This window comes from Podarcis filfolensis (genome assembly GCF_964270895.1).
Source record: "Podarcis filfolensis genome assembly, chromosome: 7".
Taxonomy (NCBI): Eukaryota; Metazoa; Chordata; class Lepidosauria; order Squamata; family Lacertidae; genus Podarcis; species Podarcis filfolensis.
The window spans coordinates 34,607,161-34,634,869 of NC_139603.1; the positions used below are offsets into that span (position 1 = coordinate 34,607,161).

The window sequence follows — 27,709 nt, forward strand, 5'->3', positions numbered from 1 at the left end:
TTGGTTTTTATAGCCTATTGTTCTAATCCAGAAACTGGATTTGTAGATGTTTTCCAGGGGATTTCGAACAACCTGGCTAATGGTGTCAATGATACCAAGTTTCAAGTTTTATTTCTTCCAGAGATATTTCTTCCAGAGATAATTTATTTCTTCCAGAGATAATTGATCTCCAGACCCTCATAGGATTTGGTTCAGGGTTCTGTGATCTCTTGCTTTCAGAACTCAGAGCAAAGAATTGCCCTCTAAATCATCGTTATATTAAGCTTAATGTATCAAAGTATGACTCATCTCAGGCTAGTATTAATAAAAGTGCAGATTATTTGTCTTTGATTTTATTAGGCAACCAATGTCTCTGGACTGGACAACTGATATGACCGGCTATATGGAGAAATATTCCAAACAAAATGACCACTAAACAGCTTTGAGCTATTTTTAACAACCATTTGTCCACTAATGCAGATTGATTTTTCTTTTATCCCTGTCTCTCCTTCAAATTTCCCCCAGGGACATTAGGATGATGAGGGCAATTGTGATCTATTAAGCTCTGAATAGAGCCGCATTCCCAATTTTAGAGGAGTAAGTCAAATTTTGGAGTCAGAAAGAAAGATCTTTTGGGAACTGGAGAAGTCTCCTTCTAGGGATGAGTCCAATAGTAATTAGGAGGGTGCAATTTCACAGCCTTAAATAGGTAAAAAAATCCAGAGTTTTGTAATCGTTTATCTCTTAGAGATTCATTGGAATAGGGAAGGCAAAAGGGTCCCTCGAGTATCAGAGACGTGTAGAAACAATCCTGAAAAAGAAAAGGGGAACAAATATTCACACCTGGACAATTGGAAAAGGGGAGGACAGTTATCTCCCCTCCATAGATAAACGACTTCAGTCTGCAGACAAACCTCTAATTTTCCTGGTGTTACATGATGGGAGTGTGAAGTGTTGGAATGGGTTCCCTAAGAATAAAATAACTCTAATTTTGGAATTACAGTACTTGATGATACTTGGCACAGCACCTGGTTTCAAGTGCAGGAGTCAATTCAGGGTATAATTATGATAACACAGAAACTCATGCCATTTTCACACACTACTCTGCATATTGGCACAGATGCTTTCATGCAGAGTAGTGTGTAAGAAAATTGTCTTATGAAATGGTATTTAAAGCCTTCATTTTATTGGATTTGACAGACTAGTGCAATGCCTGTCTTAGGTTGACATAAGAATGTTTGGGAATATTGGATCCATTCATTCTAAAAACTGATTTTTCATATAATATCATTAAGTCTTGTGGTTTTATTACCTGGGTGTGTTTTATACCAATGTCGAAATACTAAAATATTAAAATAGTAGTGTGATCATTTGGCAGACCCTATACAGGGTTTTTGAATTTACCTCACAGCCAGGCTAGGCAGAAACATTGTGCCTTTACCAGTCCCCTCATAGGGCCTAAGACTGATAAACACAGAGGCTTTCTTTTCAAGGATGTCTGGGGTGAATAGTTCTTAATTTTTCCATGCACCCAACTACCACTATGACCAGGATAATTAGCTAATTGAGAGTCAATTGGATGCAGGAATAAGTTGTGCTTTTTCTGAGACTGTGATTGAAGACCAGATGTTCCACTTTTAGTATGAAAGCAGAGAAAGCAGGTTTACAGAACAGGAAGGCCTTAGTGTGGAAGGAGGAATGCATCCACAAGAGAGATGCAGCGCTCTCAATGTTACTGGACTACAGCATTCATCATCCTCAAGCATTAGCCATCCTTGCTGAGCTAGTAGGAGCTGTTGTCCGACAATGGGCCACAGATTTCCCATCCCTTATGGTACATATTATTGAAGAGATAAGCTTATCCCTTGCTCACTTTCAGTAATGATGGTGAACTCCTGCATTCTGTTCCGATTGATTTTTAAAAAAAATTCTTCTGCCATGCACACTGTAAACAAGCATTGCTGAGCTGATTATTATTTCAGAAGGACGAGCTGTACTGTTACAGTTTTGTGCTAGAACCTACGACAGAAGCACGAAGCACCTCAATTAAACTTTTGCTACCGTTCCCAAGCACCAGGCTAATGTGAAGCTAATGCTCTCTAAATTATGTGGCGAATAAAGTAAGGGCGCACTTGGAGATTAGGAGAATTAATACAGTAATTTGATAGCTGTCATTTAAACTAAAACGGTTACATTTCTTTGTCAAGGACAGGCTTTTCAATTATGTAGTCACAACGCATTGCCTTCCTAGTTTGCATAATGGCAAGCTCCAACTTAGCGCCATCCCTCTGGGTTTTTAATCTTACTGTATAGCGGCGGCAAGAAAAAAATAATATTTTTCAAGCCATCTAGAGATCTCCTGCAGCATGTGTATGTGTGTGTGTGTATTTGTGTTTGTGTGTTGACAGTGAGCTGCAGATTCAGTTGCAGAGGGTATTTTATATTTCTAGATGCTGTCAAAAAAAAAAAAAAGCATAGTTATAACAAAAGGCCTCCTGGATCAGGCCAGTAGCGCATCCAGTCCAGTATTGTTTTTTTAACAGTGGTCAACTCGATGCCCAAGAGAAGCCCACAAGCAGGACTCTTCCAGTCTATAATGTCTAGCAGCTGATATATTGAGCATTAGATTTTGTTAGTTGTGTGTTTTTCCTTTTAAAAGGTTAAAGCTTTTTACTCTATATCTCATGTGCACAAAAGACAAGGAGAAGGGAAGGGGACTTCACGTGTCCAGAACTTGTTGCAGCTCATTTGCAGCCATCTGCACCATGGTCTGGACCCAGGGGTGGGGAATATGTGGCTTCCAGATGCTGCTGAACTAGACCTTTCATCTGCCCCAGCCAACATGGCCAATGGTCAAGAATGATGGGAGTTGAAGTTCAGCCACATCTGAAGGACCACAGGTTGTCCACCCCTGATTTAGATGATCATATGAACCAGGCCTGCGCCTTGCAGTAGCTCCAAATAATATGATGGAATGTATTGCTCTTTTGTAGTGTAGAATTCTACATTTGTAGCAGTTCACTTAGAACTTCCTGTGTGAAGGCATCTTGTGCAGAGCTGTGCTGCCGGTTGATCTAATGATTTGGGGTGGTGCGTGGGACGCGGGTGGCGCTGTGGGTTAAGCCACAGAGCCTAGGACTTGCCGATCAGAAGTTCGGCGGTTCGAATCCCCGCAACGGGGTGAGCTCCCATTGCTTGGTCCCTGCTGCTGCCAGCCTAGCAGTTCGAAAGCACATCAAAGTGCAAGTAGATAAATAGGTACCACTCTGACGGGAAGGTAAACGGCGTTTCCGTGTGCTGCTCTGGTTCGCCAGAAGCGGCTTAGTCATGCTGGCCACATGACCCGGAAGCTGTACGCTGGCTCCCTCGGCCAATAAAGCGAGATGAACGCCGCAACCCCAGAGTCGGCCACGACTGGACCTAATGGTCAGGGGTCCCTTTACCCTTCACCTTTAAGTGGTAGTGCAGTGATATTGCCTGTTCTTTATTTACTCTGCAGCCCTTGCAGTCGCTGTCTCTAGCAGATTCCAAGCTGAAGACGGAGGTTACTATTATCATCAATGCTTTGGGCAGCAATACATCTCTTACAAAAGTGGATATTAGTGGAAACGGCATGGGAGACATGGGAGCAAAAATGCTAGCAAAGGCTCTTCAAATAAACACCAAACTCAGGTATTATGTGCATATTTAAACATAACATCTTCCTTAGCTTGAACGATGTCTGTCTTGCATGCTGTAGCCCATGCTTTGTTCATGAGTTTCTTGCATATTGTCTAATCTCCCAAACCAAACATACAGATCTACTCTGTTCTAAATACTGGAAGTGCACTACTACTGATAGTTTTTAATATTTGTTTGTTTGTTTGTTTTTAAAAAACAACTTCATGAGTGTCATTTCTATTTTCTCAACAGAACTGTTATATGGGACAAGAATAATATCTCTGCCCAGGGTTTCCAAGATATAGCAGTGGCTCTAGAAAAGTAAGTTCCACCCAGCTGTGTATTATAATTGTCACAAAGATGGACCCAATTTTTGGTTGGTAATGTTACGATACTGCTTTGCAAAAATAGACAACGAATCATTTTGATCTGCATGGTCTGAATGGCAGAGGAATCCCTAATATTTACATTCTCTCATCTGTACTGATGGATGTACTCTGTTACTAAAACATTTGTTGGTTGATTACCAGTTTTCAAATTCATTATCACTTTCTACTAATGTGTGGAATTAAAAAATAGTCGAGTGGCCAGCTTAGGCACTTAAACGGTGCTTAAACGGTGCCATCTTGTTGAAGTTACAGTTAATGAAAAGTTAACTGGCAGTACTGAGATCAATGGCAAACTTGGGGTGAGGAAATCCCTTCACAGACTGACAACATACATTCTGTTGACAGGAAAATACTCTCTGGCATCCTGTTTATAATATGTGCCTTCTCTTCCATCTGCCAAGATAAATGAAAAGGAGGGGCTGCTCTTAAGCTTGAGAATGAAATTATCTGACAGAAAGTGGAAATGTTGGTGTTAATACAACAGCTATGATTTTCTAAAGGTGACATCTTATTTACTGAGCATAGACATTCAGGTCACCTTCTGTCTCCTTCATGGGGCCTCAGATGTGATCAGCAAAGTTCTTAACGGGGAAGACAGCCTTTTATGTCAACACTGGTAAAGAGGGATGTGTGTGTGTGTGCGTGTGTGTCACATCTTTATTAGAAAACATTTTCTACCATATGCTTCTTAGCAGATCAAGTAATGTAACTAATTCTTCTGTTCTCAGGGTAAAAGAAGTACAATGTTTTCCTTTTTAACAGCATCAAAATGATTGGTTTGGGAGTTTTGCAAACTGTAACAGTGAAGTTATATATTTGCTACAGAAATATGAAAACCATTATGAAGAACAACAAACAGTGTTGCATTCTATCATCTTAATTACTTTGGTTCAATAGGGAGTGATTTATTGATGATTGCACTGCAGGACTGAAAATGCAAAGTCTAGAATCGGGTTGAGATAATTATGAAAAAACCCACTTGTTGTGCATTATGATGATTGGAATTTTCAGGACAGTATCAGGGCTGCAGGGTGGGAAATAACTCTTTAGAAATGTGTTATAATCCAAGAGACAAAAACTCCAAACATAGATTAGGATCACAGCAGTGAAAAATAAGTCAATATATAACACAGGAAGAGGTCGAGACTCCCACAGTTACTGACATTTTGGTGGATAACGTCATGTATTCATTAAACAAAGGGCTATAGTTTTGCAAGCTAATTCTGCAGAAGCCTATGGATTATTTAGTCATATTTTTAAGTAGGTTGTTATCCCTCATTCCAAATTTTTATACTGGAAAACTCAGCAGTTTATATTTGCATGGAAGATCTAGTTGCTACATCTGTTGTCAGAAAACTTAAATAGGCTAGCAGTACACCTGTTGGGCATACGAGTAACATTGATAGACTGCTTAAATTTCTTTTTTCCTATTTGCTTGTTCTCTTTAAATAACATATATCCTGTGTTACTTTATAAAATACATATACAGTGGTACCTCGGGTTAAGTACTTAATTCGTTCAGGAGGTCCGTTCTTAACCTGAAACTGTTCTTAACTTGAAGCACCACTTTAGCTAATGGGGCCTCCTGCTGCTGCCACGCTGCTGGAGCACGATTTCTGTTCTCATCCTGAAGCAAAGTTCTTAACCCGAGGTACTATTTCTGGGTTAGCGGAGTCTGTAACCTGAAGCGTATGTAACCCGAGGTACCACTGTAATTTATTGTATTTTGCTGTTCCTCCAAGGAGCTCAGCTGCATTTTATCCATGTATTTTGCACTCAGTATGAAACAGTAAATATAGGGGTAAAAATACATGCTGGTTATTCTTTCAGATGTTGAATTTTAAATTTCCTGAATTGTCTTTGGAAATGAGAACTTTCCCCTTGGAAATATATTGTTAGGATTTGGGGGGCGGGTCAGACTCTGCTAGATCTCTGAATTCAGTAAAGGGTTAGAATTTAAGCAAACTCCTAAATTCCTGGATCTAGCAAGGGCTGGAAATAACACAAGCCAGTTTCCTAATGCGGCAGTTATTTAATAATGGCTGAGTCATTAACCAAGCAAAAGCCAGGAAGGTAGGCTGTTAAGTCAGACAGCTGTGGGAAGGGCCCCTGCCTCAACTAAGAGGGAGAAAGTTTGCAGAGACAAGGAGAGATTATTTTTAGGGTTGCGGTTTGCCTGATGTGAGCTGCAGGATCTGTAAAATGGGGTCTTGTTTGCATTGGAGTCTGTAAAGTGCAATAACCTGTTGAAGGGGATCACAGGATGATGTGGGCTGATCAAACATTGCAGACATGAGAAAGATGGAACCCACTTGGTGTGTAATGTTTTGAACCAGATTCAAGCTGTGCGCTAACCACTATACAGTGGTACCTCGGGTTACATACGCTTCAGGTTACATACTCTTCAGGTTACACACTCCGCTAACCCAGAAATAGTGCTTCAGGTTAAGATCTTTGCTTCAGGATAAGAACAGAAATCGGGCTCTGGCGGCACGGCGGCAGCAGGAGGCCCCATTAGCTAAAGTGGTGCTTCAGGTTAAGAACAGTTTCAGGTTAAGAACAGACCTCCGGAACGAATTAAGTACTTAACCCGAGGTACCACTGTACCTTACTGGCTTGGTTCGGATGCTTCTTGAGCCACCTCTGCAACTCTCCTAGTCCCTGCTTGTGGTCTGAATAACTGTCAGGGATTGGTGAGGGATGAATTTGGCCCGAAAGGGCGCATCAAATTTGGATTCTGTAGTGCTGCTGATTCTTAAGTAGTCATAGCAGTACTTTAACTATCATCCCCAACAAACCAAAAGAATGGCTGAGAGATGCCAAGCACGAAGCAGTTTGGGTTACTTGAAATATGCTATTTATATGGTAAGGGTGAAAGCAAGTCATATTTCACATTAGATTTGGTTAAACTTGTCAACTAAGAAAACTGTGAAGCAGCTTTGTGTTTGTGCCAAATGTAAGATTATATAGGGCAGTCACATGTTATTTTGCAGGTGTTTATTTATTTATTTAGTTGGTTGGTTGGTTGGTTAGTTAGTTAGTTATATGCCACCCATCTGGCTGGGTTGCCCCACCAACACTGGTAGGCTACCAACAAATTAAAGCGAAGTAAGACATTGAACATTAAAAACTTCCCTATGCAGTCATTTTCTTCCACTTGGTGGTTATTATTCATACTCATATATGCCATGAAACACATCTGTTGTGCAGCCTCTGTTATTTTCACTGGACATCCTTGTTCAAAAAGCTTGATTTCAAGAAAATACTTAGATGGGTAAAGTTATCTTCCTATATCTATATGAAAGACTGAGATCTATTTTCTAAGAAGGGGTATAAGAATCACCCCTTATTTGTGTCTACTTGCAAACTGATGCAGAACACCATATATATCACTTTTTACATCTCAGCTATGTATCAAAGCCATTTTGAAATGTAGTCCTGGAAACTATATATTGATACAGCGTTTCAGCTTGTGTGTAACAAAATGTGTGCATTTGATAAAGGGACTAGGAAGTTTACAGAAATGTTAGAAATAATTGTTTTTTCTATGTGCCCGTCTAACCTGATTTTTTTCTACATCTTTTTTTTAAAAAAGAAATTATACATTAAGATTCATGCCTATACCTGTGAATGATGCTTCTCAAGCGCTTAAAACAAGCCCTGAAAAAACTGAAGAGGCACTTCAAAAGGTATTGCCTACAGTTACTTATAGATTGGGATGGACAGGGAGACGCAAAGAAACTAATATTATTAAATGCTTGTCATTTCATGGTTGAATGAACAAAATTCTTGAGGGGTGTGTGTGTGTGTGTGTGTGGGTTTTAACCCTGGGGGCCCATAGAAGTATGTTTGCAAAGGTTATGATATCCAAAAGTGCATGAAAATAACTCTCCCTCCAAATGAAGCGTGGGAAGTGAAAATAACAGAAATAATAGCATAATAGTAAACAGTCCAATGTAGTGCTAATTAAGCAGTATTTTTTGGTATGTAACAAATAAAATGGATGTGTATGTTTTCATGTGTGTTCCTAGGAACCTAGGTAACGGGAACACTGATTTTGCCTTAATCCAAGGAACAAAAGGGTCGTTGTCCCCCCCCCCCACCGATGATTTCACATATGTGAAAATCAATGAATTGAAAGTACCTTTGGACATAATGATTGCCACCTTTATCCCATTTTATAAATACTTTTAGTTACTTTTCTGTTTCCAATACTCAAAACAATTTGTAATTACAATGTTGAAAATAATATTTGTTATTACAGTTAAAACACAAATTAAAAACAACGGAACAGAAATACTTTTCCAGTTAGTAATTATTTAAAAAAAACAATTTTGCGTCTCCAGTGATTGGGTGGTTGGGGCCCCACCCAAAAGTTGCAAAGAAAGGCACCACCATGGAGAAAACTGAACCAATGACTTGTGCCTGTTACTATCTAAATCCACTGGATTAAGGAATTCCCAATTGCATTTTAATGCAAGGAAATCTGCTGAAATTTTCCATAGGATTTCCCTTGTCCCTCAATCTAAATACATGTATGTGTGGTGCCATTTGTACATGTTCTGTTTACTAATCGCTAGTGACTGCAGATATAGAGAATATTAACAATATTATCTGAGAAATGTGGCTGTTGAGTTTTGTGCTTTAAATATTGGGATGTATCAGAAGAGCTGGTGGTGGCAAACATGTTTTGCTTTATTTTCTGTGAACTGCCCTGAGACCTCCAGGTGTAGGGCGGTATATAAATTCAATAAATTAATAATAATAGTAATACTTTCCCTGCCTCAAATAGTACTCCCCTTTTCTTTTGACTCATTTGTGATCCAATCTCGTTTACTCATTTTGTATCAGGTGTATGAAATTGCATTTCTTTCATTGTTTTTCTCACTTGATTTTTAAAACCAAATACGTTAACTGTTTGTGTGCATACTCATGCACATATATTCCTAACTTACTTTTTACTTCTGTTCTTAGATAGAAAACTATTTGCTTCGCAATCATGAGACCCGAAAATATCTACAGGAACAAGCATACAGACTGCAGCAGGGCATAGTTACTAGCACAACACAGCAGGTGAATGCATTTCACTTAAACAAACAAACAAACAAACAAAGCTATGGTAATTTTCAGTGGGTTGGATTTAAATTGGTCTTCATAAAATTCCACTCACAGAAAAGGGTTTCAGAAATGGAAGTGGAGGAGAGATAACTTTCACCAATTTCTCTACAAAACCTCCTGCCCCACCTTCTATTCTGAAGGGTTTCCAACCTTGTGGAGCATATTTTCAGAGGTGCTTCAGTGGGCAGGGAGATTTTGAACCTAAGAGTATGATTTGAATTGACTGTGTAGAACTCTGGATCCCAACACGTATTCCTGAACATCAGATTCTTTCCATCCCCTTCTAAACCACCATTCTAAGTCTGAAGTAAGATTTGACCCAGGAGCCAAATGTGACCTTCCTAGCATCACTGCCAGACCCATGGGGCTCTCCCAAGGCCACATCTTTCACTAGCTCTGCCTTACACCCTTCTTGACTGTTTTTGCATGGTTGGGTTGTGTCCTTGAATTCTGATAATGCCTCTTGCTTGCCTAGATGGAGAGAAGGGTCTGTGAGTACATGTAGAAATTGAACTGCATAATAATAATAATAATAATAATAATAATAATAATAATAATTGTAATAAATTTATTACTTATACCCCAACCATCTGGCTGGGCCTCCCCAGCCACTCTGGGAGGCTTCCAACAAAATATCAAAAACACAATAATACATCAAACATTAAAAACTTCCCTAAACAGAGCTGCCTTCTAAAAGTCAGATAGTTGTTTATTCCCTTGACATCTGATGGGAGGGCATTCAACAGGGCGGGTGCCACTGCCGAGAAGGCCCTCTGCCTGGTTCCCTGTAACCTCACTCCTCGCAGTGAGGGAACTGCCAGAAGGCCCTCAGCACTGGACCTCAGGGTCCGGGCTGAACAATGGAGGTGGAGACGCTCCTTCAGGTATACTGGGCAGATGTCATTTAGGGCTTTAAAGGTCAGCACTAACACTTTGAATTGTGCTCAGAAATGTGTTGGGAGCCAATGCAGGTCTTTCAGGACTGGTGTTATGTGGTCTCGGCGGCCACTCCCAGTCACTAGTCTAGCTGCCACATTCTGGATTAATCTTGCTCTGCCCATTTTTGCCTCTAGCCTTCATGTGGCACCCATAAGGTTACCCAGAATACTGGGAATGAAAATGTTTTACAGCTTTTCTGATGGTTGCTAATATTATCTTTTCTTCCCGCTCTGTTTCTGTGTAGATGATCGACAGAATATGTGTCAAAGTGCAAGACCATATCAACTCTTTAAGAAACTGTGGTGTTGATACAATACAGGAAGATCTGAAATCGGCAGAAAGACTTATGAAAGATGCGAAGAACTCCAAAACTGTAAGTGGCACCAGGCTTTTATGTTACTGGCGTACTAATTCCAATAGAATAAATCACTATTAAAATATTAATGTAGATTAAGTATTTTTAAATATATATTATTTACGTTTACCTGCTAAACAGGATTCTGTAGATAATGATTAATTTGAGTTAATTTATTGCAAAAATTTCTACAGTTACTGCCCAATCTGTATCATCTTGGTGGACCTTCATGGGCAGGAGCAAATGGTTCCTTATCCAACCCAATCCAGGAGACACTAGAATCGATGGCTGGGGAGGTTACCAGAGTCGTCGATGATCAACTCAAGGTATTATTATTATTTTTCAGTTGAGTTCTATACCACTTTATATTTTAAAGGGGGGGAGGAAGCAAAGCAGTTTACAACACGTTAAAACTTTCAAATACAATAATTCAGAGTAAAACTTTACTGAAGGAAGTCAGATATAAAGTATACCTTCAAAGCAACATAATTAAGTGGAAATGAAAATGTTACCTTAAAGAAATAAAAGAAAACAGTACAAAGTATGTCAGCTAACAGAATGCACATATAAAGTTAACAAAAAAAGTTTCAGAAGAAAACATTACTGAAGGAAGTCAAATATAAAATGCACATTTAAAACAGTATAATTAACAAGGGAATAAAAAGTCATCTTAAGCATAGAACATATCTGCTGCTGTTGCTGCAAATGGTGGTTCATGGCAGGCTGAAAGCCACCCACCTGTCAATCACCTGACGTCAGAGTGACATCAAGTGATGCTGCGCTTTGAAGCCCCAATTTTCAGGATTTTTCAAATTTCAACACAGGACTGCTTGAAAGCCCTTTTGCAAACAGTCCTGTGTGGCTCCTTAAACTTCAGAAAATATGAAGTTTTAAGAGCAGTTCAAAACTGTTTTGGAAAGAGAACCTCTAGTTTTTGGAGGTTCAAAGAGACGTGCAAGGAAGGAGAAGCATTTTCCATTGTGAGTGGGAGTGTGCTGTGCTCCAGCAAAGGAACAATCAGGACTTCACTTCAAGTTCTCAATTGTTCCTTTGAAGTCTTGCCCATACCTACCTGCCGTCTTGTATGTAGAGCAGGTTGCCGTGACTTTCCAAAAATAACCCGTCGTGCACATGGTCCAAAGTTTCCCCCCCCTGCTGTAATTTGTTTCACTGCCTAAAAAAATAATCCAACAAGAGTAGTAATACTTGATATAAAACTAAGTTAGGGAGAATGTATCATGCCATATTAAAAGGGAATCATAATGCCCAGCGGTGCTAGTTGTTGCAATCAGCCCTTGGAGGTATTATTATGAGAAGGTAAGCAGCTTCTATTCCGTTGTGAAAAAAGCAATGCCTAAAATTCAGTGGAAATTTGTCACCATCAGGGTTATCTGTGGGGAATCATAATCGTCAGACATAGAGTGTTAGAATTTCTCCTGCAATGGTTTCTGCTTCCAACTGCTTGTTGTATTAGTGTATTTGTGAACTTAGTAGCAGCTCTAAAGCTACAGATTAGACTTCTGCTCATAAGACACACAAAAAGAAAATGCCTCAGTCAGTGGGAAGGTAATGAAGAACTATAGAAACACCACTTTGCTATATATATAAAAAAATCTAAATTAGAGAAGTTAATGAGGAAGAAAATGTTACAATTTAGAGTACTGATTCAAATCCCCAGAGTGCCAAAGTATTTGAAGGGACAAACTTAAATCTTCCTACCAGTTCCCAGGATTTAAAGCCTCCAGGCATGCAGCCCTTTCCTATGTTGTAGGGCTTGGAAATCCCATTTTATGCTTATCTCTTCAAAACAAGGCAGGGTAGCCACAGTTTGACGTCAGCTTAATATTCTGGCTTTTTCCAAAGCAAGTAAACCACAGTTTCCCATTTTGCCCAAACCAAGAAACTGTAGCTAATTGGAAGTGTTCTGGTTTGATTGCTGGTGCTGCGAACGAAGGAGCAAAGAGAAGGTGTGCACTGGCAAAAAAAACCCAACTTGTTCATTGTCTGAACATGGCCATAGAGTTGGAAAGACCTTCTTTCCAGCCTCCCCCCACCAAAGTGGACCATGTATAACTTGATGAAATCCTAGCCAATGCAGCACTGAAGAAATAACCCTTTGAGAGCAAGCCTTTCATCCAAGCCTACTATGTGGCATAATGCCAAAAGCTACAGTTGCAAAACTAGGATCTCCTAGTGGTTCAAGTATTTCAGTTTTTCTTCCAACTTCCATTTTACCAAAGTCAAGTTCAAGTAATCTGATCAGCAAACTTCATAGATGTGCTCAATTCCACCGTAGTGAGCTATCATTGTTCATTATTTGATCAGGCTTTGATGGTGGGTTTTTTTTGGGGGGGGTGTTAAGATCTTGGAATTATTAGAAACAAAGCCACTATTCAGATTTTTATTGAGATCTTCCATGTAAGAGAGCAATGCTGGCTACTTAAAATTGCAGTGCATTCTGCTTAAACTTATTGTAGACAGTGGTTAAAAAAATTAAAACAGGTTACTATTTGCTATAGGTAATGGTATAGAGGTCTATACTTACGCTACTATCCCTTTAATACTGAAGCAACTGAATTAGCATTCATATGTCTAGTGGGTAGCAGATCAGTGATATCATTTCCTCTTCTGTATTTTACATTCAATTAAAAACATTGCGGCTCAATTCTTGCTAAGATTTGTGTAGATATTATTCAACTGCTGCCAACACACAAACTTGAAGTTATCTAGAGCTGGTATCACAATTCATGCTAGAAATATGTTTGGTAATTTCAAAAGACGTTCTCATATGAATCTACCTAGGGATTAACTCCATGGCAGAAGAAAGTGTCCGTAGGAACTGGCACTTAATTTGATTACTCTTCGTAATTTGTGAGTTGCACATCACCAGGCCTTAGCATTAAAGCAACACATGCAGTATTTCAGATGGTTTCTTGAAAAAGTTTGCCTTCCTTCACTTTGTGCAACAGACACTGCTTGAGTCTATGGTTGATGCAGCAGAAAATCTCTGTCCAAGTGCAATGAAGAAAGCACACATAAGGCAAGATCTGATTGAGTCAGGCACTGAAAAGATTTCCATTCCACGGACATTTGTTAAAAACGTTCTCTTGGAGCAGTCTGGCATTGACATTCGTAATAAAATTAGGTAAGTCGGTATGATTTCTCGGTTCGTCTGTGGATTCAGTGGCACATATTTAAATTGTACGTTGTTAAAAACAGACATCTACATGTCCCTGCAACAGCAAATGGGGAATACCAGCAGTTCTAGACTTAGTTTGTTTCTACCTCCCTTAAGTCAAACACTTATGCCCTGGATGTCCATGTGTTTGATTCTTGGCTCATTTCATGGTCCAGAAAGTCCTAACAGACATACTGGTTTCTTGCATGTCCAACTTTGTTTTCTGATTAGAATGTTTTGCTGACACAGAACTAAGGTCTTATAAAACACGTATAGAAATTGAAGTTCAGGCTATGGTGCCACAGTTAATGTAGAATACTATTAATTTCATTATTTGATTTTTAAATATGGTTCATTAGTTTGATGTCTTGAGAATTGTTGGCTATCACCATTGAGGCAGGGGCTTCCAGATTAGGGATGGGTAGAACCATCTATTTATGGTCTGTGTCAATTTTACACATGCTCATTTATATGTCCCTTTCATTCTGAGTCCACATCAGTCTTGAAAATTGAAAGAAAAAAAAACATGCAAAAAAATCCACATTATTTTTGTAGGCATTTTTTTCTTTATTTTTTAGCTGAGAGCTATATCACAAACTTCAGAGAAGTGTGAAAACCAAAAGATAATGCATTCCAATCTGTATATTGGCAAATGCAACTCAGGCTGGTACCTTAAATGCAGACTGAATGAAATCCCCTAGAATCTCTACTCCAGATACAGCTTTTCACAAATAAAAATGATGATGAACACAGTTTGGAAAGGAAATGTTTCCTATAAAACCTCTACACAGTACAAATCAGCAAAAGAAATATTGTTTTATTGTCCATGTACTCTATGTAACCTGGTTTATTTACTGCACCAATTAGCCTCTGTTTTATATCCTCTTGTTCAATACAAAAGCAAAAGCCCTGAGATAAGTTGTAACAAAATTGCAAATTCATCAGCTTTTTTTAAAAAAAAGATTACAATCTAATTCTATTGATACAATGGTCAGGACCACTGCAGATGTCATAGCAACCTTGCAAGGAAACCAGGGCAGCCTAACTGTGCTCCCCTAAATACTATAAGGCTTGCACATAGCTGTTAAGCATCCATGGCTCAGAAGTGCCATACGATGCTCTGGGGCATATGTCCCTACTTTGTTCTCACATTTTGCAACTTGGTACAAACCAATGGCACACATGCATTTGAACTGATGTCACATTCTGTAGTGGCACAATTGCATGAACTATGTCATGTATCAACACTGGCTGTTGTGTGGTTTATTTAAGGCACTCCATCTGTATAGAGTGTCAGATCTTTGAAATGGACCCCGAGACAACATCAACATAACACTTCCAGAAGTTCCAGCCTTGTAGTGCAAATACTTCTGTTGTTGTCACACTGCACTGTAATAAGTGCAATTTACAACCACATAATGGTGCTGATTGGTATCGCAGAAGGAAGGGATAAATTATATTTAATTTTTTGCAAATGGAAGGATAGGAACAAGGTAGAAATACATCTGGTTCTTTGTGTTAGAAATAATTCATCATATTTGCTGAAAGAGTGTGTGGCATTTTGTGTATTTTCATAATTATTATTAAATGTCCTCTGTTCCTACATACACATTCATACATTTCTCCTTGGAGAAATTTTGAGATCTTTGTAACTTTTAAACCATACAGCCAGTATTGTAAAGAATAACGGAAACTCTTGTGTGAATTAAGCTTTCATTTTCTTATTCTCAACTTTCACACAGTGAAGTGAAGTTGACAGTGGCCTCATTTCTCTCAGACCGAATCGTAGATGAGATCCTTGATGCATTGTCACATTGCCATCATAAACTGGTGAGTGCTGACACAGATCTGAGTATTTCAAGATATATATAACAGCTCAGCATGATTTGCCTTTTACGTTGCACTCACCTGCACTGTAGCTTCCAAATATATACCCATCTGTTTTGTTTCAAACTGTTCTTTAATATTATATTTTTTAATTATAATCTACCCAACAACGTTAGGGTGAAGGACAGGTAAGAAATCAAATTATAATTGCAATTAGGATTGTGTAACAATTAGGATTGTGTAATTGCAATTAGGATTGTGTAACACGTTGTAGTTACACAAATGGCGACCACAGTGTCCCTAACACCCATAATGGACAAAATATCTGTATAATACTGTGTAAATTGATACTAGTAAGGTAGCAATGTGAATGAGGACGAAGGGGACAAAGACTCAACTGGATATGCATTTAAAAATAGGCTTGTCGTGTGGCATACATCCTCAACCTTCTGTAATCTCTGTTATATAGTCAGAGAATTGTTGCTCAAGAGTTCCCATCTTTGACTAGAATGTAGGAAAACCAGATACTTGAAGGATGTCGTACGGAAGAGGACAAAGTCTTCTCTCCTGTTGCAGAGAGAGTGAGCAGGACGAAATATAATGGGCTTTAGTTGCAGGAGGGTAGATTCTGTTGAACATAAGGAGAAACATCCTGAGGTTAAGAGCTGTTTGGCAAGGAACCAATTACCTGGAGGGATAATGGGCTCTTCTAGCAGAGGCCAGACAATCATCTCTGAGAGATGCTCTAGTTCTGGATTTCCTGCACGGAGGTGGGTGTGAACTAGATTTTCTACAAGGCCCTGTCCAATTCTGGGAGGAGTTGCTCTGTGAAGGGCTCTTGAGTTGACTCTTGCTCTTTGGCACCATTTGCATCAAACTTTTTTTTTGGCCAGTGTTTCATTTCTACTAAGAGTACTTTCTCTTGTTTCAACCTTTCGTCTAGGCTGATCATCTGACCCGGCGAGGCAAGCCCCTTCCCAGTCAGGAATCATTAGATATTGAACTAGCAGAGGAAAAACCTGCGAAACGTTCCATCATCACAGTTGAGGAGCTAACTGAAATCGAACGTTTGGAAGACCTAGATACATGCATGGTAAGACACCTTTTGCCCTTGTCTAGATCTCGGCATTCTGGTTCATTTAAACTTCTGCTTGTTGTTATTGAAAAAATTGAGCTAGTAAATATGGATGATGTGGGAAACATTTGTCCAAGAAACATATTGAGAGACAAAAGGAAAGGTAGCACTTTCCTTTTCTTTTCACTTATATTTCTTGTAGTTATCTTTTTATGGTATCTTTTAGTGTGTGCTATGCTGCTACCTCTCTATAAGTGACTGGCAGTACACAGGGAATGATTACCTCAATAAATCAAGCCATTCTGCAGCAGCAAACTGTTGCTTCTGTCAGCACAAAACTTTCCACCCAGGTAGCCATTGAGCTATCTTTATCTATAGTTGCATTTTTTATTATATGCTCATTTTAGTGGCAGATGTTTGGCGGGTTTTGGTTGCTGCTGCTGTCGTTCCAAGGCTTACTATGAATCTTATGAATGTATTGGAAATCTGTTCTTACAAATAGAATGGATCCTTCTTGCCCCTGGCTCAGACTTTTTTGTTTATATGGATTACTTTTGTTCATGACTTTAAGGAAACTGAAAATTGTGTGTGTGAATCTTTCTTCTGCTCAGTAGATAGCTCAAGTAAGGCAGCTGAGTCTTGACACTCAAGTGACCTTTCTCAAGGGAGTTGTGATGTACACATTTTTCATTTCCGTCCAGTGTTTGTGCATATGCACACACATGCACATACATGCCTTTCAACCGAGAATAACATTTTGTTTGATGAAGTGGACTTTACTACATGAAAGCTTATGGCACAATAAATATCTCAGTCTTCAAGGTACTGCAAGACTCTTGATTATTTATTATGTACACTAGAGACTGATCTTTTATACAGAGCTAAACTGGGTCAAAATAATCAAATAACTCATTCAGCAAGCAGCATGAATTCTGCATGCTGCATTATTGATGGTACATGTTATCTAACTAGCTCTTGTAGGCGGTTTTGTAAATAAGGGGCATAACTGCCTGTCATTGCTTTATTTCATGGCTCTTATTTTTCCAAATGTCCTACCTATAGATGTCTTGGCAATTGTATCAGAGTTCAGAATCAAATAAGGGCAGCTGGCAGTGGTTTGTTGACCATAATTACAAATTTAAGAATATATTTTAAAAAATGCATTGGCTACAGAACAATATCGGCCATACTTTCTAAAACAGTCTTCTACTGACTCACACTATCAGACCATTAAGCTTTGTTTGACAAAAGATTGCTCAAGTCATTAGGTTATTTGGGTCAAGGTACACTGATGATGCCCAACTCTACTTCTCTGTAACATCTGAATCAGGAGAGGCCATTCAAGCCCTGGACTCTGTGGTGGGCTGGATGTGGGGAATAAACACTGAATTCTGACAAGACGGAGGTGCTGTGGGTGGGTGGTTCCTGAGCCCAGATAATTGGTTAATTGCCTTCTGTGGACGGGGTTGTGCTCCCCTTGAAATAGCATGTTCATCGTCTAGAGGTCTCCTGGATTCATCATCGTTGCCAGCGGCTCAGCTGACCTCATTGGCTAGGAGTGACTTCTACCAACTTTGGTTGGTAAGTCAGTTATGGCCATGTCTGGACCTGAATAGCTGGAGCAGCATTGTCCAAGTTTTGGTAACCTCCAGACTGTATTGTTGCAATTCTCTCTGTGTGAGGCTGCCCTTTAGGCTGGTCTAGAAACTGCAGCTAATGCAAAATGCAGTGGTTCTACCACTTACAGGGACAGGATATCACTAACACATTACTTTACTGTTGAAATAATTGCAGTGGCTGCCAATTGGCTACTGGACCAAGCTCAAGACGATGGTTTTAGTGTGTATAGCTCTGTATACCTCAGGATCAGGACACCTACAAGATCATTTCCCTCCTTGTATGCTCAATTTATCATTGGCCTGTACAGGTGAGGACTGCCTGCACATTCCATCTTATCAGGAAGTCTGTTCAGCACATGTAGGAATCAGTCCTTTAGTGTTGCGGCACCTACCTTTTGGAATTCCCTCCCCTTGGGTATTTAGACAGGCACCATCTCTGTTGTCTTTCTAGCACCTACTGAAGACTGTCCTCTTTCAACAAGTATTTTAAGTTAGTATGTTTCCCAGTTTGCATCTGTATCAGATTTGTTTTCATAATGATTTTTTGTTTTATCATTTGTTGTGTGGCACCCGGTGGTCCTTTGGGGAACAGGGTGGGATATAAATTAGATTGATAAATCCTTGGACAGAATTCCTCATCAACCCTGACACATGAAATATTTTCCGCTAAAGACCTCTGGAATTGGGACCATCTGCATGCAAGCCAAATGCTTGTACCTCTGAGGAATGGCTCCTCCCCTTACATACATCTCAGCTACCATCAGAAGTTATAAGGTACTTGTGGGCCAAAGTGATCGCTACATCTGCAAAACTCTGAATGAGCTGTTTACTCAGGAATGTGTGGTTTTCATTGACAGTGGAATCAAGAGTCCCAACCAGCAGACTCTTATGTTCTTTTGTATGACAAACTACAATTAAAGTGGTTGGTATGTCTACATTAACTGACGGATCAACTTTTTTAAAAAACAGTTTGAAAAAAGAAAAGCATAATATTGCAAATTAGAATCTTTATAGTGGAAGCTAATGAGAGTAGATGATTTAGCACTGGGTTTTGCCAGAGAAGGGCTTCAAATCTGCTTCAGTTCTTGTTCCCTCTTAAAAGCTCAGCGATACACATAAGAGAAAGATGGGGACATTTGCCTTCATATACTTCTCAGTATTATCTTTCCATAGCCAGGAGATCAAATCTCCCTCTCGAGGGTAGACATCTCTCTCCCCAACATCAGAGAGGGGGATCTGAAAAACCCATGACCCCTGGAACACCTTCCTGGGGGACCATAGGATTGTGCCCCAATAGTTTTTGAAATAATAGCCATACAAGAACAACTGTGTTGTTTGGTCTGATCTATGGTTGTTGTGTCTTTAATGTTAATGCAGTAACAATATCAGCATTGTATTTTTACTTCAAAGATTTCTCTGTGTGACGGTGGGAGTGTTCAAATGGGTAGAAGTTATTCTGAGAAGCAAATAACAGTTCAAGCTTAAACAGATGATCTCCTAGTTAAAATTTTCAAAGTACTGCTTGTATTTCCAGTAAGGAGCTTTTGCTTCCGGTGCAAGCTTGAGAGATCTGGCTCCTGTTTGAGTCCAAGAATTCAAGAAACACATTTGAAGTCATTTCCAGGAGATGCTCCCACCCTGAGCATAGCAGCAAAAGGACTGAGAGAAAATCTAAAATTAGTCTGTGATGAAAGGCACCCAGCCTCATCCCATCAGTAGGGGAAAGAGTTACCTTCTGAAACATCTTATGAATCTAGCCATAATCAAATTTGTTCCTGGGATTTGCACTGCAGATCTTGGTGTGTTCAAATATGCGTTAAAGGATATTTGACTTCCTATCGTAAGAGCACCCCTGCTTAATATACCAGAGTTTCAAATGCTGATTAAGACTCTTTGATTGCTCTAATGTTGAGCAAGCTTACTTACACTTTGTTCTGATGTTTTATGTACTGGGTTTTGTTTTTTTTTTTTGTTTTTAGTATTGCTCTCAACATGCTCTTTTTAATGTCTTTCATGATTAGTTTAGCCCTTGGTCAGGTTTCCTAGGCTGTTCAGACCACTCCAATTTGCCTGGAGACTTCACACTTAGGTGCTAAATATAGATCACTCTCCATTATTCTTTCTCAGTATTTCATGGTTCATTCACTTCGATTTGAGCACTAAATCATAACCTGCCTGAAGAGAAGAGGCAAGTGTGCGTTTTTTCATCTTCTTTATGACTGTGCAATCTTCACACGGCACTGGCACAGAATTAATGTCCAGACTTAAGGAAAGGAAGAAGATTCTCTCTGAAGGCTACTTTATAAATTAAGAATTTGTCTTTTACTGTTGGATACAGGCTTGGTGCTGTTAGTGTTGTAGTTGAAGTAGCCTTGTAAGGTTGAACAGGATATTTAAGTATTTTTGTTTTCGCTCTGTGGAGTTGACTTGCAGGTGAACTCTTAAACTGACAATGGTCAGACTCAGTTGTGGATTATTGTATGGGAAGCTGAGCTATTGCGTGGTGCTCTGGCATAATTTAGTGCTTGTCATACTTCTCTTGCAGCTCATCCATACCTCCTTTTGCTTCCACACTTTTCAGACACAGGTCTGAAAAGCTCCGTGTTCGAGCAGGTTGCTGCTGTTTTTTGTCTCAGAACTTTCCCCAGAAAACTCTTGTTTTACTGCGGAATTGGAGTAAATGGCTATCTGCAGAAAACCCAGTTGCCATTTGCTGTGATTCAGTGGTAAAACGTGGGTTTTCCTGGGGAAAACTCTGGGACTAAAAAAACCCCTCAGCAACGCTCAGACACAGAGTTTTAAAGCCGGGACGTATGCCTAGGAACATTGTACAATCTGGATGCAACCCTTAGTTGTGTGATAGCTAAACCTGCCAAAAAACAACAACCAGGCTCTTCAGACATTACATTGCTAATGACAGTGTGGCAGCAACTTTCATAGTAGTAGACTTCAGATGTTCTGTGACTGGTATTGGAGCAACTGTTGGATCTAGCAGCAAGTAAGCTAGTAAAATGATACCTGAAGAGGAATGTTTTTCCATGCATCTTGCTGCCATGGTGTTTAACACACTAGTATTTAGCTGTTCAGTCTAATAAAAGTAAGGAAAGGTTTTGCCTTCCACTTCCCTTCTGGGCAGCCTTCTATGGCTCTTCCTGCCCAAGCAGGAACACGTATTTCAGTGTGGGAGAGACAAGAATGGCACATTCCATTTCCATCTAAAATTAAAGGGAAATCCTCTGCTTACAGCTACTAGCTGGAACAAAACTGTGTCAGTTTAGAACCATAGGCATAGAATGGTCCAAGAGACAAATGGCAACCTTCTCTCCTCTTCTGAAGTATACAAAGTTTCTGTATATGTAATTAAGACTGTTCCACCTGCGCTAAGGCTTCAGCAAAGGCACCAACCATACCTATGTTAGCTTGCCCAGCCTTAAGATTGACTTCAAAGATGACATCTCTGGCTTATTGGAAAGTTCCGCCAGTCCAGTGGATGATACTAGCAAGAGGAGCTTTTGGGTGGTGGCCCCCACACCTATGGAATTCTTTGGTTACAGGGATGTGTACGATCCCATCTTTATTTGCCTTTAAATGGATTCTGAAGAAATACTTGTTTCAATCTCTCTTTGGCTGAAGTCTTGTGTGCCAAGAGTTTTAACTGCTGCTGATTTTTGATTTGGGCAGATAAGGTATAATGTATTTAACTGTTTAAATTGTTTTAATTTTGAGAGCGTCCTTGGGAGGGATATGGCACGAAGAACAGGATAAAAATCCATTCATAAATTTTAAAATAGTATGATGTTAGCTCCCAACACTTGCAGCAGCATTTAGAGCTGTGTATTGTGTCCTGCCTGCTCAGCAGAGGATAGAAATGGACTAAAAATGATTCTGTTCAAATCTAGATGTCAGGCGTGTGTTGAAACAAAAAAGTGAAATAATATTTCCTAAACCATTTCACTTTGTCTTAGTTATAGGAAGAGGGACTATATACAGTGAACCAGATGATAAATTATATGTGTATAGCATTCCATGAAATTGCAGGTGTTTGACACAAATATGGAGAGAATATAATTTTACTGTCTCAAGCTGGTTCTTGGAGGGTTTGTTTGTTTGAGAATAAGGTCTGTTTCAATTTTACGAACTTGTAAGCTTTTCAATCTCCCAAAAGAGGAATGTTTTACTCTGAAATGTTTTGAACTACAGTGAAGTATGTTGTACTACATACAGTGAACCAGATGCTATATTAGCATTCCATAAAATGGAATTATTTAGGATAATCCTTTTGCGACTGAGAATGTTAAGGAAGTTACGTAAAATTCCTCTGTAAATGCTGAAGGAACTTGCTTTTCCCCTCCACCCCTACTTGTATGCTCTGTTAGATAGCCGTTTTAAAATAAATATCCTTGTGTTAAAACTAAAATGCAACATACATGTAATTTGGTGAAAACATTAGTATTCATACCACATGCATTATTTACAAATAAGGAGGAACATGGTTTGTTTGTTTGTTTGTTTTCTGTTACTGCGATTAAAACCATTGTATAGTTGTATTTATTTACCTGGGAATAATCTCCATTGAACTCTCTTCTGGATAACACACATAGGTTTGGGAGGTTTCTCTGTTTGTTTGTTCATTTATGTTAACTCTGGTAATGGCATTTGGACATAGACCAGAAGAGGATGTCTTCTACCAAGCGTCTATTTCTCCCAGATGTTTGAAATGTAACACTGAACTGTGCTGCAGTATAAAGAATAATAATAATAACTTCAGGTTCAAGAAGCTACTGGCCCTTCAGTCATCTGAGCCAGGAACTTACATTATTTCAATTAAAAATCAAGATCCTCAAATGTTTTGAAAGTGCATGAGGTTCTACACTGGAGGTCTTCATGCTCCCCTTCTCCTTTTAGTCATCTTCACCTCTTCAGGGAATAGTAATAAAGCATAAATGAAAGCACAGAGAGAGCTTCCCTGTTTCACATCTATATGCACCTGATATAAATCTGTTCCCATTTTGCCTTAATGTGAAAAGTTTGTATCTTCTGCTTATCTTTGCTTCAGTATTTCTGCTTCAATATTTTTTTTTATTTGCCAAATTTCAGCACTGCTTGCTTCTCCCTACTCTTCTCCCTTGAAACTGCTCTTGCTTTATCTTCTGCCCATTCATATTCTTTTATCTTTCTCTTCTGGCTGCATGGAGACTCTCTGCTGTACAAGTGTAAGTATTTTTGTTTTAAGCTTTGCTGTTTCTTACCTACTTCGTTTTTCTTGCTCCATTTGCTTCTTTAGTGCCTTACTAATCTGTTGGGGGAAATGCCATACCGTCAGTGTGCAGCTATTAACAGAAACAGGTGACAATTTGGAAGCGAAGTTGGATTTTACAAGACGTTCCAGCCAGCATAATGTGTGGCGAATTTGAAATATCCCTCAGAAGACATGAGAACAATACCAAGCATAATGTTCACATAGCACTAGTTAATGGCTAAGAAAACCTCTGGAATCAGTTGTGCATTAATGCTAAGATCAGTTTATTGAAAACAAAGCTTTAAAGGAACAGAAGGTAGGGTTTTCCCAGGGGCAAATTAGGCTTTATTTCACCAGACTCAAAGATCCAGTTTGGCACACCCCTACCCCCACACATAACAGGTGCCCCTCTGGAGACTTCACCCAGGGCAAAAATAACCCCGGCTAGCCCCACTGTAGCTGTGGCACTGGTTTTCCTGTCATAGATTTTATTTTCTGTTGCACTGCATTGTCTCTGCTTGGCAAATGCCATTCAAGCATGCAATATTCGTACCTTTGACGGGGAGAGGGAGAAAAGGAAAAGAGACTGGATCTGATCTGAATGAAAATGCATTCAGCAAGTTTATGTAACAGGAATAGAGCAGAGGCAGCGGAAACAGGGAAACGTTTGTGTATAACCTCTTCTGGAGTCATTTCAAGTCTAATTATGCTAAGCAATGGCGTGTAAAGTTTCCCCCTAATACCAAAATTGAAGCTCTCCATACGTGTTAAAAATGTAATTTCCACTTCCAGTTATAAGAGGATATAACAGAAATCCCTACTTTTCCCCTTGGGCAGTGGAAGAATCAATACACTAGGTTTCTTGCCAGTTTTTCCTCAGATGCCCACACCCTCTGGCAATTCTACACTTCCATTTCTGTTCTTGATCACACATGCAAATATTTTATCAAAAGTGGTTATGCAGGTGTGGGTAAACCCATATGCATTGCCACCTGTAAAAATCATATACCACATTTTTCGTCCCATAGGACGCACCGTCCCATAGGACGCACCTAGTTTTTTGGGGGGGAAATAAAGGAAATAAAGTTTTTTGGGGGGGAAATAAAGGAAAACCAGGTCGAGGAACAGCGGGATGGCGGCGCTGCGCCTCCTTGCTGTCCCCCGAGCTTGTGGGGCTGGCCGATGTCTGTCCGGCGTGCGGGGCGCTCTGCTTCAGGGCGCTCCTCGCACCGGGCGGCAGGCTGCTATCCGCAGCGTGGGGAGCCCTGTGGGGAACTCCCGCAGGGCTCCAACACGCTGCGGATGTCTGTCCGGCGGGCGGGGCGCTCTGCTTCAGGGCATCCTTTGCGCCGGGCGGCAGGCTGCTATCCGCAGCCTAGACAGCCCTGCGGGAACTCCCGCAGGGCTGCTTAGGCTGCGGATGTGTTCCTGAAGCCTGGAGAGCGAGAGCGGTCGGTGCGCACCGACCCCTCTCGCTCTCCAAGCTTCAGCGAAAGTCTGCATTCGCCCCATAGGACGCACCCAGATTTCCCCTTCATTTTTGGAGGGGAAAAAGTGCGTCCTATAGGGCGAAAAATACGGTATATGTTCTACAATTCCTACGTTTGATGGAATATTTGCTATTCATACTGCATCCTGAAAACTGAGCAGACATGTGCATTCTCATGCATCCTACATTACACTAGTCTAATGTGCAGTAGACTAATAATGAAAATATCTTTTAAAATCATACTAATTGGGTTGCCTTTAGGTTTGTATGAATGGCGTCTGCTTATCTGTCAATCTTTCTGCTGAACAAAATGCCACTCAAATTCAGCTGTATGGGCAGAACTTTTAAGAAGAATGTCTTAACACAGCTTTCCCCATCCTGGCAGCCTTCAGGTGTTTTGGGTTACAATTCTCAACATCCATGAACATTGGCTAGAGAAGACAGGGGCCAATAGGAGTTGTAGTTCAGAACATTGGAGGGTATCAAGTTGGAGAAGGCTGTCTTAACATATGTAGGTAAAAAATTGCTTGAACACGAGCTTCTGCAGGTACCAAAATGCTAATTAGGTAGAAAATAGATTATCTTGTATGCACTTCATTACCATATTCACTCAAAACATAATAGTTGCCATAGATAGGTAAACACAAGATTCCTCCCTGCTCCATCCCATTTTGCTGAAAATGGAAGAGTTGCAGTTTTCAGCAATCTTCAACTAAGCTTTTAGTATGGCAGCATTGAGCATGTCTTAAAAGATTACTTGCATTCAATTTTACCAACTAAAACTGCCCTATTGATTTAAAGTCACCAAGAAAATGTGTAGATGATCTTGTGCCAGAAATTATTAATGAAATAAGTTAGATAAACTGTGCTTTCTTTGTATGGTTGGGATAAATTGATCAGTGTACCAGTGTAACAGTTATTAATTGCTCCAGCCTGGTGGCTGTAGGACACAATCACTGTCTCTGCCTTGCCACTACTCTTAGGTTTAGTCAGTTAGAATAATAATATTGTTTCATGATCCCCACTTCCATAAGCAGTAGAAAGCTCTAGGGGAAGTCTTTTACACTGTCTGGCATATTGTTACAAGGCAGTACTGAAGACCTTTGGCATGCTTGGAATGTCTGCTTCTTTATAAATATGCAAGCTGTGCACAAGGGAACATGCACCCAGATATAGTGCTAATATTTAAGGCAGCATTCAGTCCTGCAAAAGGAAACAGTGTGTTTATCAAGCCCTCCTTTTCTTTTTCCTTCATTGACTACAGCCCAACTATCTAACAACGTTCTTCAATCCTACTCAAAGCAGACAGAGCGTGTCCAATAGCCACCATCCACCTGCTATCAAAAGCTCAGTTAACTAAGCAGGAATGTTCCTCTCCGTGCCCATTAAAGAAATTGCTTCAATCTAGGCTTTTGTTTAATTATCTGTTTACTTTGCATGGCTTTAACAATATATTGGACATTGTCGTAAATGTAGCGCAATAAGAGCCAGGAAGCTGTAGATCCTGATGACTAGCTGAGACCAGAAGGGGGAATAATCAGAGGCAGGATTCAAGGAGGGTACACGGAGTGAGTGTGTGTGTGTGTTGGGAATGGGGTTGACATGGGAAATATCAGGAAAACAACTGTAAACATAAAATAGCATGTTGTGTTGCATGAACGGAAGGCAGTACAAAAGAAACTCATGTGGAGCGAGGAGGAAAATTTGGGCAGGGGGACTGAGGGCTCTCTGTGTGCATTTAATCAGACCCTGTTCTCCCTCCTAATTGTTGCACACCAAAGTACCTCAGATTCTAATTAACTGGTTAGCATCATTTAGTTTCTTTTCACTTGTACTTTTTGGTTCAGGAACTGGTTACCCAGACAACAACAAGATAATAGGAATAGGCTCATCAAGCTTACAGAAGAGGTACCCCCACCCCCCACTCTAAATCTGTATCCTTTCCTATTTTGATTCTGTGGCTTTTTTGTGTTTGCCACAGTAGTAGGAACTAGATTATTTTAGGGGTTTCACCTGAAGCTCTTCCCTGATGAGTACTACTGTTGTTTATAATGAGATTATTCTGATGGTGCATACCTGAAGTTCTCAGCATGGTGCCGATGGGCACAACGATGCCCTTTGATACCCTACTTGTGGTCCTCCCCCTGCCCCTCCCTATTTTTATTGTGTTTGCTCTTTCTTTGTTTTTTTACTTGAGGGAGTTGAATTCTTTCCTTTGGCTTTTGTTTGTTTAGGGTGTTTTGCCTTTTTTTGTCTGTGCTTTAGTTGTATTTGGGGGGGTTGGGGGGGAGGGGGTGTAGGTAGGCCAAGAACAAACTTAAGCGCAGACTCAGTCCTAGCACTAAGCCAAACTAGGTCACACCACAACAGGAGGACCAGGGGAGGAACAAAGCAACCACAGTTCCTATTGTGAGTACACACACCCTCAGATGTTCATGCTTAGGTGTGAACTGGCCAGATAAACTTTGTATGAAGTGAAGTGAAGTGAAGTTTGTTCAACAATTTTTTTCTGTGCTGGCTTTCTCCACTGTGACTTACATTTGATTAAAACAAATAATGCATAATGCTACCTATCAATACTTTCATCGTTTGGCAGTAGTAGCATTTATTTATTTATTCAGCCATTTGGAATTTCCGTTCATTATCCCTTCTAATGGCACTGACAGCTAAAAAGGCTCTAGCTAGACTTGAGATTCACCCATCTGGTCCTGCAAGAAAAACCTGAGCAAGATAATCTCCTAGGGCTTCATTTCTCTTTTCAGCTGGTGTGAACAGGTAGATCAACCAAACTGGAGGCTAGATTGTCATATCAAAGTGGAAACTCCCATTCAGAGTTCAGTGG

General features: G+C 40.0%; 1 protein-coding gene across 3 annotated transcripts in view; it reads left to right on the forward strand.

The window, feature by feature from the left end:
* The window catches only part of CARMIL1 (capping protein regulator and myosin 1 linker 1), a 124,410-nt gene that overhangs the window by 75,599 nt on the left and 21,102 nt on the right, over nt 1-27,709 (forward strand). For all 3 annotated transcript variants that reach the window (XR_014550575.1, XM_083623696.1, XM_083623697.1), the window contains exons 21-29: nt 3,479-3,651; nt 3,892-3,960; nt 7,624-7,717; nt 9,003-9,101; nt 10,330-10,458; nt 10,635-10,766; nt 13,410-13,585; nt 15,361-15,448; nt 16,389-16,538. Coding sequence is in view for 2 of the 3 variants with exons in the window: in XM_083623696.1 (XP_083479822.1) it covers nt 3,479-3,651; nt 3,892-3,960; nt 7,624-7,717; nt 9,003-9,101; nt 10,330-10,458; nt 10,635-10,766; nt 13,410-13,585; nt 15,361-15,448; nt 16,389-16,538 (1,110 nt within the window). In the remaining variant the exon portion in view is untranslated. The remainder of the gene's footprint in view (nt 1-3,478; nt 3,652-3,891; nt 3,961-7,623; nt 7,718-9,002; nt 9,102-10,329; nt 10,459-10,634; nt 10,767-13,409; nt 13,586-15,360; nt 15,449-16,388; nt 16,539-27,709) is intronic.